We start from the raw sequence: 15,168 nt of genomic DNA on the forward strand, positions 1-15,168 counted from the left end.
TGATATGCGCCCGGGATTATTAAGGGCAAGCTCCGTGAGCTCCGTGGTTCCCTCTATGACATCGAAGCGACAAATAAATGCAGAGGACAAATGCGACGAAATCGTTGCATATTCATTGCGAGAAGAAGTTGGAATGCAGCGGCGTAAACGATCTCCACAAACAATGACGCCTGGGCTCTCTTATCGCCTTATCGGGTCCTCGCCTTTTCTCTAACTACGCGCACTTCGCGCAATCTATTGCCCCCTCAAACACCTTCCTAATATCTGGAAATCATGATGGAAGACGATATGGATATTGAGTTTATCGATCAACGCGGCACCAAGCGCGCAGCAGAGGAAGATGAGCCTCTAGAACCCCCTAAACCAAAGAAAATCAAGGTAAGGTAACGCGTGCGCATGAATCACATCGTATGCTATCACATATAACAAATACTAAATTACATTCAGGCTTTGGATCCCGATGTCGTAAATAAAATCGCTGCTGGGGAGATCATCGTTGCACCAATGCACGCACTCAAGGAACTCATCGAAAACGCCGTCGATGCTGGCTCCACCTCAATTGAAGTCCTGATCAAAGAAGGAGGTCTCAAGCTACTCCAGATTACTGATAATGGCCATGGTATTGATGTAGGTGGTCTTTGATGTTACAGCAGCTGTCTCTGACACTATCTAGCGAGACGATCTCCCTATCCTCTGCGAGAGGTTTACTACATCCAAGCTCAAAGAGTTTGAAGATCTGACCTCCATTGGGACATATGGATTCCGCGGTGAAGCTCTAGCTAGTATCAGTCACATCGCACATCTGACGGTTACAACAAAGACTGCTGGATCCAGCTGCGCCTGGCGAGCACATTACGGAGATGGCAAGTTGATACCGGCAAAGCCAGGCCAGAACTCTGCACCCAAGGCAACGGCTGGCCGAGGAGGAACTCAAATCACCGTAAGTCAAATAGATGGACATACGGTATGCTTTCAAGTTAACGAAACCCAAGGTCGAGGATCTCTTCTATAACGTCCCCACTCGACGGAGAGCTTTCCGCTCAGCCAGCGAGGAATATGCCAAAATTCTCGATGTCGTTGGCCGGTACGCAGTGCATTGCTCAGGGGTTGCTTTCTCATGCCGCAAACATGGAGACTCCGGTGTGAGCATCTCGACTCCAGTCAGCGCAAATACCGTCGACCGGATCCGCCAGATTCACGGCAGTGCCGTGGCGAACGAGCTTGTTGAATTCAAAGCCGAGGATACAAAGTTCGGTTTTCGTGCATCCGGCTTCGCTACCAATGCCAATTATCATGTCAAGAAGACAGTGAATCTGCTTTTCATTAACCACCGTGCAGTGGAGTCAACTGCTGTTAAACGTGCAGTTGAACAGACTTACTCTGCGTTTTTGCCCAAGGGCGGCCATCCTTTCGTTTATCTTGATCTCGAAGTTGAGCCTAACCGCGTCGATGTCAATGTACACCCAACAAAGCGCGAAGTGAATTTCCTAAATGAAGACGAGATTATCGAGCTTGTTTGCACTGAAATCCGCTCCAAGCTAGCTGAGGTGGACTCGAGTCGAACATTCCTAACACAAAGCCTCCTACCTAATGTGCAGACCATCGAGTCCCTACAACGCGATCACGGCCCTTCAACCCACGAGGAAGCAGGAGAGGCAACAAAAGCCGGAGCGACACCCAAAACGCCCGCAACAACAAAGAAACCCTACGAAAACAACCTCATCCGAACAGATTCCAAAGTCCGCAAAATCACAGCAATGCTAGGCCCATCCAACCCAGCCGCACCCACAGAAACCGATAGTCCAGCAACATCAATCCGAGACGACGGCCTCCAATACGAAACAACAGATCGTCAACCCCTAAAGATCGCCCTCACATCCGTCAAAAGTCTTCGCGCCTCCGTCCGCTCCGAAATGCACAACACACTAACAGAGATGTTCGCATCACACACCTACGTCGGACTAGTCGACGAGCGACGCCGACTCGCAGCAATCCAATCAGGCGTGAAGCTATACCTAATCGACTACGGACTCGCATGCCACGAATTCTTCTACCAAGTGGGCCTAACCGACTTCGGGAACTTTGGCATAATCCGACTCGACCCAGCGCCGAAGTTGGTAGATCTACTGAAAATCGCGGCCGAATCGGAACGGCAAGAGCACCCTGACTCCAACGGGGAAGAGGCCGATTCCATCTTCGCCAACGCACCGGAGATGATAGCACGCACGCTGGTCGAGCGTCGCGAGATGCTGAATGAATACTTTTCGCTGCAGATCAGTCCCACCGGAGACTTGCTAGCCATCCCGCTGTTGCTGAAGGGATATCTTCCCGCGCTGGCTAAACTGCCTCGTTTCCTACTGAGACTTGGGCCGTACGTGGATTGGAGTAGTGAGGAGGGCTGTTTCCGTACGTTTCTGCGTGAGCTGGCCACTTTTTATACGCCTGAGCAGCTTCCGGTTCTTTCGCAGCCGGGTGCACAGGATGCGTTGGGGGAGTCGGCTCGTCAGGGGCCGGTTGTAGCCGATGGCTCTGGGGTCGAGGACGACGATGCTTTTGTTAGAGCTCGTCGTGTGCAGATGGTTCGCATGTTGGAGTATACTGTTTTCCCGGCTCTCCGTGCGCGACTGGTTGCCACGTCACGACTGCTGCGGGGTGTAGTTGAGGTTGCAGATCTGAAGGGTCTATATCGGGTGTTTGAGCGCTGTTGAGTGGGGGCATATTAAGATCATACAGTTCTTTTGTTTATATTCATGAACAACGAATGAATATGTATCTGCTTTAGGGGAGATTTCAAGGCATGCATTGGTGATCCAAGATCTGGTTCGTATCCAGTTTGCACGTTTGGCTTGATATTCAGGTAACTCTTACAAAGCATCTTTACTCGAATCGAAAATGTGCGAGGCTCAAATGTGATCGAGCTTGTAAGGTTGTGGTCACGCCATATCTGCGCCGGCCATGTATCACATGGACAACCAAAGCCCCATGGACTGTACCGCTAGCATTGATACTACGGTAGCAGGGCTAATGGACATGGCGAGGACAATTGAGGAATTGCAGGAAGAAACCAATTAATGCAAACGAATGCGACTAAACCAAGTATAAAGTAAATTGAACTAAGTAATGAATCGAGAGGGAATATAACTGGGTAGTATAATTGGGTTAAGGTCAGGATAATATGAGGAGAACCAACAAAGCTAGCATCATTATTTCGAAGAGACTCCTAAATAATGTAAATATAGACTTAAATACTGTAGTTGGGGACCGCGCCCTCCACTACGTGTTGATCCTGCCTGTTCATTCCTTATTACGCAGTTCTATTATGTAGGCACAGAGGTTACAGGTAGCAGATCGATACAGATTTAGAACAATACACACTCCTGCACACCTCTGAATTCACTTCTTGGGCGCCTGTCCCAGTTCCCTTTGTATGCTTTGCTTTGGCGGGTATGACGTGGACTTACGAGTGCTGAATCGACCCGTATGTCTGAGAGCATACTGCCTAGAGCGTTCCCTTCTTCAATACCAATAGAAAGACCGTTTGAAACAGATATAGGAAATCTTGTGCATGTAATAACTCTTAGGTTATGGGATATGGATTATGTGTAAATATCAGCTACCTTAATCCTGTAGTACTATAGAATATAACTCGAAATAAAAGTGTGGTATAGAAGAAAAGCTTTTAGATGAATTTTACACTATATAATCCTAATAGGGGACATAAAGTTATATAATTTTCCTACTTTACAAAAATATTTAAAAATAAAAGCTGCTCTTTGAAGCTAAATAAGTAGACTAGGTCTATGATATCAATTTATCTTCCTATACTTAAATGATGTGGTCGAGATATATACATTTGTTTCGAAGTACCTTTGGTATGTGGCTCCCATAGAAAAGGTACGTTTTGCATTCAACCCGTGCAGCCCAACTCCCACATAGCCGAGTACAAGTATGTAACCAGATATCGTTGTGGTGTACATCGCTTGCAGCGGTAACTCAGCGGTAGAGTGTGAGATTGCAATACAATGTGCAAATTATCTCGAAGTCCCGTGTTCGATCCACGGTCGCTGCTTTTTTTTGCCCACATTCTTATCTAAGGCTAGATAGAGTACCCACGAGGATTATATCGCATGCAGCGGTAAGTCATGATGGAATTTTTATATTATCGGTCTCGAATACGCGTATAGACAGTTCTTTAAGAATAATAAAGGAGTGCATTTAATTCAAAATACGAAGTACAGAGAGGGAAGGGAAAGCGAGAAAGGATTGGTGGGTCCCTAAGGCCCTAGACTAAAAAAATAAAAGGATTACAGGTAGACCGCCGCAAAGCCCAACAGCGGGCACCAAGCAATACAAACATTCTAAGAAACGTAACTTTTTTAATTACCTTATGCTTAGACCCGTTTTTAGATCAGGGTAATATTTTATTATTTTAACTAATTAATACGTTATTAATAACTAGCTAAATTTATATATTACGTTTAAACACGCGAAAAAACGCGTTCTTTAGATAAGTCTTAAATTATAAAGGTTCACGTAGAAAGTGCTAGTACTCCTATATGAATCCTAAATATATATCTAGTTATCATAACTTCAATATTAACATTTTTTTCAACATCCACTGGTAGGATTCTGTTTAAAATTAGTGTATACACTTATGCAGCTACTATAATTTTAAAATCTAAATCTAAGCCCTATATAACTAGTAGAAGGGTCAGAATACAGCGATTACAAGATGCTAGTTGAACCCCCTGAATGGGCTTTGATGGGAGCCCACTGAAAGCCCATTAAAGCCCGTTGGGTTGGGTTGGGCTTTGCGGAGGTCTAATTATAGGGGATAGGAAGACAAAGTAAGCCTAGTGAACCGGGCGTTAGTTAGCTAGCACTCCTAGTTAGCCTATACCTAAATAACTAATAATATCCCTCGCGTAACGTTTGGTGGGAAAAGTGCCCTAGCTAGGATTCGACTACGCCCACGAATGGGATTTGCCAATAGAGTCCCACCTACTATACCGGAGCATACAAATTGTAGGTACGTTTGACATACAGCCCCTACTGCTGCTCTTTTTGCTTTTATTTTTACTAAGATTAGATAAATGTATTTTGTTTACCACACCAAACATGATATCGCTTGCAGCGGTAACTCAGCGGTAGAGTGTGAGATTGCAATACAATGTGCAAATTATCTCGAAGTCCCGTGTTCGATCCACGGTCGCTGCTTTTTTTGCTCATGTCATTTTAAACGAGCGGGTGGGATGACATTACTCAGCCTTCATTATCTGAAAATAAAGCCGTTGTAATCGATGTTGCTGAGGCTACTAGAAAAAGACACAGAACTGAAGAAATGAAGATGCTAAAGTGAGAGACTAATGAGAAGACTACTGAGACAAAGAGCCCGAGGCTTCCTTCCACAACATACGCCCCAGAAACCACCCAAAACCCGACATTAAAACTCCCCAAGGAGGAAACTGATGGTATTTCTCAAAAAACGTCCTTTCTGCATATTTCAGCCTTCCGGGAAAAGATGTTACTGTCGTACTTCCCCTAGGAGTTCGCTGATTGATCCGATCTTGCATTTCCAAGACCATCTATGCCACCACTCTTGCTTCAAATTTATCGAAGATCAAGACAGTATATTTACATGTATAGAAGCGTGGGAAAAGATTTATAGCAATAGGAAGTATGTACCTGGGGTGATCGTGGAAGATGACCTACTTCTCCTATTTGGTAGATGATCGAAGGACAATACCCGAAACTGACCTCTAATACCCCCATCAACGAGGGGAGTCTAGATAAGGTACTCAGTAAAGAATAAACCCTTATTACTCCCCACATTTCCGACCCTTTTTCTGCAAATGAGAGATGACTTTTAAGGTGGAGCATTAAACTGCCGGTATATAGGTGGGTCTATAGGGCTAAGGCACTTGAACGTGTATCTAGACGCTACAGGTGAATACGCTATGCTACATATATGTATGCACGGTCCTAATCGCTCTATATAACAAATACAAAATTTCCGTGGATAGGATGTTTTGAGAAAACCCCCAGTACGTACTAATGTGCCTTGGGACTTGGGGGCCGAGAGAGAAATAGTGTAGATGGTGACACCAGTTTCGAGTCGTACTGTACGCGTTGATATGAAGATGGGACTCTAAAAAAATTTCATGTATTACCAAATGGCAAGCCATGTCCCTTGATATGCATAACCATTGGAAAATAAGAGAAGGAGAGGTATGACTGCGAGCAAGTGCGCATTTCCATATCCCTCCAAATTAGCTCAAATATCACAAAAATACAAAACGATCGAGGCTGAGCGCCACTAGACGCCAAGCCCGCCCCAAAAATTGTTCATTCACGTGCCTCCTTCATCGAATCCAATATACCATTGGACGTATCGCTTCTAATGTGTTTTTACTGGGCAGGGCGGAAGTCAAATGTGTCATTTACGAGACGAGATTCTCAAGTTCTTTTACACCATGGTGTGTACCCCTCCTCGCGAGTATCTTTACTATAAAGAGTAGTTGTAAGGCTGATCGACAAGCTGCAGCCCCCTAAACATAAACGGATGGCTGCAGCAGGGGTGCAGTGTGATACAGCCCCCGAGGCGCATAAGACCCCTAATTTTCGGTGTCGCCGTCCAATAATGAAGTACCGGAAGGATAAATACGAGATACCAATGCACCATATCAGTAGCGCCGCATAGACTAAGTGGTTCGCGCGTCTCTCCTAAATCTTTCTTAAACCGCGAATCCGCCCAATATGCCCTAGGCATATTTTCTACTGCGATGTGGGAACTGTGATCATGATCTTCCAGAAGCTCGATCAAGCGATCGGCCTTTTCCGACGTGATGACAAAAGAAACCCCCAGCCATATGCTATAATGACTGCAGTAGGTTATACTTATCGAGCGGTGCACTCGACACACGATTGGCCAACTAATCATATATCACGGTTTCACAGACGATGCTGTCCAAGAGGTTCAGCTTTCAGGCAAAAAGCCTGAAATATGCGACTCGGATTCGGCCTTCATGATCAATGCAGGAAACTGCCAGTTGTGCATCGGGAAATACTCGAACGAAACTTATGAGGACACAATATTGCCGCTTTTTGGGGAAACGCTCGATTACTGCAAGGGAATCACCTCTGGCGAGAATAAGACGGCCCGTATCGAGTCACTGCTCAGCCAAGAATCATCCTTACAAATCCAGCTTGCTAGTCTTGGGTATTCCGTCTCCAGCACGAGGACCACTAATTCATCGCCGGCGACAACGACCGACTCGGGGAGTCAAGTGACAGTTTACCGGACGGCTCAGGCGCAGCCAACTGCAGACAGCTCGGGAAAAGACTCAAACATTAGCACCATTGTGCCGGCCGTGGTGGTGCCCGTTGTTGTGATCGGCATCGTAGTGGTGCTGGGCTTCTTTTTCGTCCGCCGCCGACGAAGTCGGCAGGAAGGGCCGGCTCCTATCCATTCTTCCCTGCCACCTATAGAGAAAGCACAGTTGCATGCAGATGAATTCAGACCGGAATTGAACGGGACTGGGAATGCAGATGATTCTAGACCTGAGTTGGAGGGGACGGAACCCCAGGCTATGCGGACACTCAGTTTGCCCCCACTCGAGCTGCCAGTGCAAAAGGATGTCAGACGAGAAGATGTGACAGGAGAGCTAGAGGCTAAGTAGTGAATAGACTTCAGTCCATATATAATAATTTATAAGTCCATGACCAATAATGCTGTTCCGAGCAGGCTGTATACAATTACGGCTATGGAGCTGGCGCTGAACCATATCTTCATCCAATATTCGATATAAAATGTAAGTCAAGTCGAGAACAGAAAAGCCACGATCGTACATGCTTTTGTGGGGTCGAATATAGATACGCCGTTTCCTAATAGGTAATATCATTGGAATGGAGTTGGATATGAGGACGGGGTCCTTTGAAAGCTCCAATACCAATGCAGATAGCTGGCCGACTCTTTGACCTGCGCAATCCCGTCTTTCAGCCGCTTCGCTCGCCCCCTAGCGAACGGGCAGTTTGTCAAATGGTCTCACTATCCCAACCAAATTTCACTCCGTACCACTGTGCTGTCACCCTCGCATCCGCTGAAATGACTGATACTAAAGTACCCCACTGGCCACGGCGGTCTTTGGTGACTTTGTGAAAAATGAGGACGAGGAATATGACTTCGAAGAGCTTGCTGAGCCGTGGAATATGTACAGAATAAAGGATGATCCGAGAACAATGGACGATCAATATGTCCTCTATCCTATTCGACTCGGGGAGATGTTCAATGAGAGGTACCTGGTTGAGCATAAACTTGAATTTGGAGGTGGCTCGACTGTTTGGATGACCCTTGACCTGCGAGATAAGAAGAATATGGCCCTTAAAGTCATGATGAGTCCTGGGAAGTGGGGTGAAAACGAAATTCGAATCTAGGAGATCATCAAAAGTGTCCAGGCCACCTCTCACCTAGTGATATACACTGCGACTTTCTTTCTTCCCCGCGATAATGGAAGCCGCCAGCCACCCACCTATACAATATTGCTCCCCAGACCGACTTCATAAGCAAGATCCAAGATTCGCCTGTGATATGTGGAGCTATATGGTTATCTTCTCTATACTCTACCTTACCTTTACTCCATTCTCCTCGGGCAATAAGGGTGGGGTCATAACCGGCATGGTTGAATGTTTAGGCCCACTACCCGAGCAGTGAAAAGGCCTCTACCTTAAGGGGATCGATTCTTGGTACGATCAGTCTCGAGTCCTTAATCCAAAACATGACCTTGCATCAAGAATTGCGAGATTTCGTCCCGATGTTGATCCAGTCGAGCGCCAACATGTGCAATCTGTCATGTCGAAAGTCTTCACCTACTACCCTACCCAGAGAAACGTCCGAGTGCAACGGAACTTCTACGCAATCCTTCATTTAGAGCGATCATGGATAGGTATGGGCACTGAAACCTGAAGTAAAGTGACATATGATTACAAGACAGACTTTCTGAAATGTCACGTTTTTTTCCTACACCAGATATCCAATATCCTCGCCTAGCTCCCACTTTCTTTACTTTTACGCACATCTGATGGCCCGGGAGATCATTTTGTCAAGGATGGAAGCTGATGTTACACTGTGACTTCGAGAAAATCATCTCAATACCTCTAAAGTCTCCCAAAACCACACGATGGCATGGGAGAAAAAGCAAAGCAAAAGAAAACATTTACGCACATACAGCCCTGAGAAGTTCAGATGCGGTCACGAGGAAGAGGAAACTGCCGTGGTCGCTTGCAATGAAAACTGTGGCACCAGCAAGGACCGAGTCCCTGTTGCGAAATCTACGAAACGGTTTACCACATGCAGTTCTTGCAAGGCAAATCTTTGCGCTTGGCTCTTTTATCTACGAAGTATCTACTGGCATGCAACCATTTGCTGATATTGAGGATGATGAAATTGAGAGAATGTTTGGGGGGCACATTTCCCTAGGTCTTGATGGCTTTGATCGGTATGGGCTGTGCTGCTTTATGTCTGTATATGAGACGGGAGAGAGGATGATTTCATGTTCCGTGATTCTTGCTTGCTTGGCTTCATTATTTTGACATTCTCTCCAATAGATATATCTAGCTACACTCGAAACTTCACCAATAGGGCAAGAATATTATGAATCCTGGCAGCAGCATTAACAGAGATGTCAACCTATCGAGCTCGAGTCTCAATATCGAGCAAATGAGTTTGTAGGTAGTTCTACGCCCCCCTACTTTAAATATGGGATGTGAATTAGTCCCTGATAGAAAGGCAGGTTGAGATGTTAGGATTATCTTTAGGAAGTGCTTGGTAGACGAGACTTTCACTATTAATACATAGCTCTGAAAATCTCTCTATTCGCTCGACAGATTCGATGACCTTTTGACTACAGCCTTAGGTACGGTGTTTCAAAGATGCCTATCTGAGTTTACTTTTCAGTTCTGCTTTATGTCTACAGAAAGGACCGCGTGTGTTATATAATAGGCTGCTGCACGAAATGTCATGAATTGAGTAAGGCTATCGTAGCGATAACATAATATATGACAGGGAGCCTATTGATAGAGACTCTTGTCGTTCAAGAACACCTCTTTCCATTCCTCCTCTTAAGCATTGTGGGTGGCTGAATATGGATAGTCGGATGTGAATGATTGATTGAAGCGGCCAACTGAAGTGGTTGATTGGAGGCGAGCAAGCGCCAACCTCAAAGAGAAAACCTTTTACCCCCAAAGCAAACGGTCTTGAGAGTGTCCTTCATTAGGTAGACAATATAACCTCTCCCCGACGAGCAGCCTCCATAGACCATCCTGTGGAGCCCTTGTCGTTGAAGGCCGCCTCTTTTTATTCCTCCTCTCAAAGGTGGAAGCATTGTGGGTGATCAAGTGTGGATGATTGATTGAGGTGGATGATTGATTGAGGTGGATGATTGATTGAGGTGGATGATTGATTGATTGGGATGATTGATTGATTGGGATGATTGATTGAGGTGGATGATTGACCAGCCTGCCGATTTTCCTAAGGCTGAAGCCCGCCACGGTCAGACTGGTTGTGGTTGATTCAGTGGGTGCTCGAAGTGGGTGGGTGTTCGACGTGATTGATTATTAGGAGTGGATAATTGAAGTGGGTGGTTGACCAGTCTGCCGATTGTCCTGAGCCCGAAGGCCGCCACGGTCAGACTGGAAGTGGTTGATTGAATTGGGTGATCGACGTGGATAGTTGTTCGACGAAGCTGGTTGCTCGACGTGCTTAAGTATTCAAAGTGGTGATTGTTCGAAGTGGGTGGGTGACCAGTCTGCCGATTGTCCTGAACCCGAAGGCCGCCACGGTCAGACTGGTTGTGATTGGATAAATTGGATAGATGGGTGGTAGATGTGTTGACTGATTGATTGATTGGATGGATGGATGTTTGATAGAAGTGTTGATTGCTTGATGAAGGGATGGATGGCTGATTGAAGTGTTGACTGAATGATTGATTGGATGGATGGATGTTTGATTGAAGTGTTGACTGAATGAATGAATGATTGGATACATGGATGTTTGATTGAAGTGTTGACTGAATGAATGATTGGATGGATGGATGGATGTTTGATTGAAGTGTTGATTGATTGATGGAGGGATGGATGGCTGATTGAAGTGTTGACTGAATGAATGAATGGATGGATGGATGTTTGATTGAAGTGTTGATTGATTGATGGAGGGATGGATGGCTGATTGAAGTGTTGACTGAATGATTGATTGGATAGATGGATGTTTGATTGAAGTGTTGATTGATTGGATGAATGGATGGATGGATGGTTGACTGAAGTGTTCTTTTCTTTTTTTCTTTTCGTTTTGTTTGCCTGAAGGATAAATGTAAGTAGATAGAAGGAAGAAAAAGAAAAGATAAGAGACAGGCAGAACATACAAGTCATGTGATGGATGATGAACATGACAAGTGCCAGGCACGTTGAAGGGATATATTGTTATGTGGTTGTGTCTGAAGGATGAAGGTAAGTATAAAGTATTATGGAAGGAACAAGAAAAAGAAAAGGAGAGGAAAAAGGGAAAGAACATACAACCTTGGAAGTCATGTGTTGAATGATGAACACAACAGGTGCCACATGGGAAGGCACGTTGGAAGGAGATGTTATGTGGTTGAGTTATTTAAAAGATGAATGTAAGTAAGGAAGGAAGGAAGGAAGGAAGGAAGGAAGTGGATGGCATAACTAACCAGACATGTGATGAATGTTGACGTGATTAAGACCAATGCGTCAACGGCATGTAGACAACAGGCTTCATCTCATCAGATGTGAATGTAAAAATATGAAAGAGGTGATGAGACTTAAGCTGATGATGGAAGACCTGATGCAAGATCCAGGGTGGATAAAATATTTGATGAAATCCTTTAATGGGATGGAGAGGTGGAGAGATGAAAAAGGAAGAAATAAAACAGAGAGAAAAGGGGGGAGGGGGGTATTTATACCCTAGGGACCTGGACGCAGTCGAAGCAGTTACCTATGTAGGCAACGGGGTGTCCTTCAGGTGACACCCCATTTTGCAACTTCCCCTCTTCAACTATTTGCCCTGTAAGTCCACCCCACTCCTCATTAAGGTATTAGCGTAGTCCCAAATAGTCTCTAGAGTCGTAAAGAGAAGAGGCGACGGTGTATACACTGTATAGGCGTACGACACTAGATAATATCAATGCCGGTCTCACGCATCGATCAAGATGTCTCAATTGTGTTCCTCTGTATGTCTCATAGAAACGCACCATGTTGCGATTGAAGATATAGGCCATTGAGATGCGGTGAGATCTATAGATCATTAAGGTTACACGCTAGACTATGTTGGGCGTGGCGGCCACGGGTACGTGCACGGTCCTGTTATGCAGTGTGTCCACAGGTAAAGCCTTGGCATTTGATGCCTCGCCAGAGAGTTCCTAATTCCTATGATCATCTCATCTTCAGCTTCGCTTTATCCGCCTGTGGGTTCTTTTGATCAAACATCTGAGGTGTGATCTGTTGGCGCCCCGACTCGAAGCCACCAGTCTCGATCGCTGGAAGGTGTACAACAATTTCTTGACCCGTCTAACCATTGGATACAGAGTCAAATCCCCTCTCCTCGAAACGCTTCGTTGATAAGTTGGATTGTGTGGAAGAATCGTCCATACCGGGTGGGTTGGGTAATGAATACGGTCCCCCACGACACCATGCACATCATCGATATTCTGTGGATGGGTGTACCCAGTACCGAGTATGGGAACAACAGGGACCGAGGATATGATGTGGATACTATTTGGGCTCTTTCCAGTATCTTAAGGGCAAGATAGCCTAGAGGGTTATACGGTGCTATTGCCTTGAAGTCCGATGCGACCGAGGAGCAATAAAGGGCAGTCTACAAGGGAAAGCGATCTAGATAGGTTAGGAAATATTTGATCTTCGGTAGATACTGAGAAAACTTAGGATACAATACAATAAGGCTCTCTGTAATCTCAATCTGCATTTTGGTAATACGTAGTCCTCCTGATCATCGCTCGAAGCACAGCCGACTGGTAAAGGGAGTACAGACACGAATAGAGGCGTAGGTATGAAAGAAAGGTGAATGCCTACACATTTCTCGCGACCCTGTGCCACCAGGTGAGTGGGGAAGCCGGCAAGCATTCATCCAGGCACCATGGTATGCACCATACAAGTGTTCATCGAAGATCATGAGACAGCGAGGACAGCACACGAGTGAGAGACCTGGGTACCTCCAGCATAGTCCCTGGCGGAAGTGGATACCCCGGGCGCACCGGCGCTGCGGCTGTGAGAGACATTGGGTGTCGAAAGGGGGCGACGACGAGATGTAAACCGTGGAGACAGCCGAGGCTAGAGGCGTTGAAATGGCCCTGGAGCCGATCCAGGAACGCTGGCACCGGATACCGGACACCGGGGAGGTCGAATGGTCGAAGACGGTGTCGAGGAAGCGCGGAGGAAATCGAGAATCCGATCGAATTATCAGGTAAGGAGACACTACAGTACTAGAAAGATCAGAGAAAGGCCGCATCTTCGGTCACGATACAGATGCGAACAGGTATCATTGTATTGCGTTCGTATCCGTTAAACCTCAAGAGGGTACCGGTATTCATTTGCAATTGAATACCAGTATATGCGATATATATATTGCTGAACGCCCGGCGTTCGAAGAATTGCGGACAGATCTGTTCGGCGAACTAGACGGCTGCGGAACACCAGCGAGTCTTGAAGGAGGGTAATACAAGGCTACTAAGACGTTCGCAATTATATTCGTCGCGGATCTCATGATGAAGACGGGGTCTCTTAAGGCCGTTTCAATTACTAGGCTCTATTGCGACGGATATAGGACAGGAGGATACAGCCCCGACCGCCGGTTAGGGGGTACACGATCACAAATAGCAACGGCAACAGCAACAGAAACACCGAGAAACCAACCAAACTAGGGCACAGATATGCCGGAAGACCGAGGGAGCACGACACAGGGGATGACTGCCGGGTCTGCGCTATCCCCCTCAGCACCAAGTTCACCTATCCAAGCGACCAGTTCCGCATGCGACATCGACAACGGGGACGAGGGCAAAGAGGAAGGCGGGGTGTGGGTCACAGCGTACTGGATACACGAAGACGAGCTGTTCGCTTGTGGACTTCATGGAACTCGTAGGAATGCGGGAAGATGGCGGGCTCTGGGGGTGACGATTCGGTGGATGAACGGTTGGAGAATTACAGATGGAGATATTCGGGTATTTGAGCACTGTAGGCCAGAATGTGGGCTGTGGAGAAAATCTGGGGACGGTGAGACCAATATAACCATACGCCGACCAGGTCTATCTGACGAAGGGGAGTTCAGTCACATTGACTCCGTACAGCTAAATGGCACAATAATACGAGATTGAGGATTACCAGTTAAGCTATTCTATATTACAGACAGCAAGAGAGAGACGAGAAATCCATATGTAATTTTTTGCGGTTACTCAGGGACCATACAGCATGAATAGGCAGTTGATCGATGGCCATGGAAGCCATGGAAGAAGGAGAGAGAAGAAGAACTGAGATATTGGAATATCATTTGTGCCAAACACCCGCCGTAAGTATAGCGTAGTTTATGTGACCGAGACCCCCCATGTTGTAGACCTCCTGCATGGTGTCGTAGGCTGGGTTACGGGCTTGGGTTTGTCACGGGTGTCGATAAAGATGCGCGTGGGAAGGCAGTTTTCGGCTTAACCAGAAAGCACGGTATGTTCCGTCCATGATAATCGGTTCAAGCTGAGTGTCATAAGTGTTGGGAGCCTACCGAAGGCTGGTTGACCATAAATCGAAGTCGTCGGTACCGGTGAGAGTCGGGACGAGCTCGGACAACGAGGGCTCTTTAAAACCGGATGAAGGTATTGTGACGAGAGTAAAGAACCTAGGTGCACGCGAGAACGCGGGTTAGCCTCACCGGAAGACGCGGTATGCTGTGTTGATGAGAATCGGTTGAAGCTTGGGAAGGGGGGGATGGCTGAGCAGATGCTGGTTTTGTCCTCCAGAATTGCGGTGGCGACAGCGAGGTGCGCGTAGATGCGTACGGCAGGTTTCTGTGTCCATCGCGCCAACCTATGTACAAGTTCTTATAACCATGAGATTATTTCTTCATTCTGAAGCGATAGTTTTATGACTTCGATACAT

At 46.4% G+C, this 15,168-nt stretch overlaps 4 protein-coding genes across 4 annotated transcripts; all 4 read left to right on the forward strand.

Moving 5' to 3' along the window:
• Nucleotides 1-273: 273 nt before the first annotated feature.
• On the forward strand, nt 274-2,708 carry N7517_010866 (mismatch repair ATPase MLH1; the record flags this gene model as incomplete). Its single annotated transcript, XM_056728589.1, has 4 exons — nt 274-378; nt 448-627; nt 674-940; nt 993-2,708. 4 exons carry the CDS (start codon nt 274-276, stop codon nt 2,706-2,708), a joined length of 2,268 nt encoding a protein of 755 aa, XP_056574404.1.
• A 4,091-nt stretch (nt 2,709-6,799) lies between these two features.
• On the forward strand, nt 6,800-7,679 carry N7517_010867 (uncharacterized protein; the record flags this gene model as incomplete). The annotated part of the gene is made up of 2 exons (XM_056728590.1): nt 6,800-6,890; nt 6,958-7,679. 2 exons carry the CDS (start codon nt 6,800-6,802, stop codon nt 7,677-7,679), a joined length of 813 nt encoding a protein of 270 aa, XP_056574405.1.
• A 559-nt stretch (nt 7,680-8,238) lies between these two features.
• N7517_010868 (uncharacterized protein) lies at nt 8,239-8,433 on the forward strand (the record flags this gene model as incomplete). Its single annotated transcript, XM_056728591.1, has 1 exon — nt 8,239-8,433. One exon carries the CDS (start codon nt 8,239-8,241, stop codon nt 8,431-8,433), a length of 195 nt encoding a protein of 64 aa, XP_056574406.1.
• Nucleotides 8,434-13,370: 4,937 nt separating this feature from the next.
• N7517_010869 (uncharacterized protein) lies at nt 13,371-13,742 on the forward strand (the record flags this gene model as incomplete). The annotated part of the gene is made up of 2 exons (XM_056728592.1): nt 13,371-13,489; nt 13,517-13,742. The coding sequence occupies 2 exons, from the start codon at nt 13,371-13,373 to the stop codon at nt 13,740-13,742; spliced, it is 345 nt and encodes a 114-aa protein (XP_056574407.1).
• Nucleotides 13,743-15,168: the final 1,426 nt, after the last annotated feature.

The sequence above is a fragment of the Penicillium concentricum genome (genome assembly GCF_028827145.1).
Source record: "Penicillium concentricum strain IBT 3081 chromosome Unknown utg000006l_segment0_segment0, whole genome shotgun sequence".
Classification (NCBI taxonomy): Eukaryota; Fungi; Ascomycota; class Eurotiomycetes; order Eurotiales; family Aspergillaceae; genus Penicillium; species Penicillium concentricum.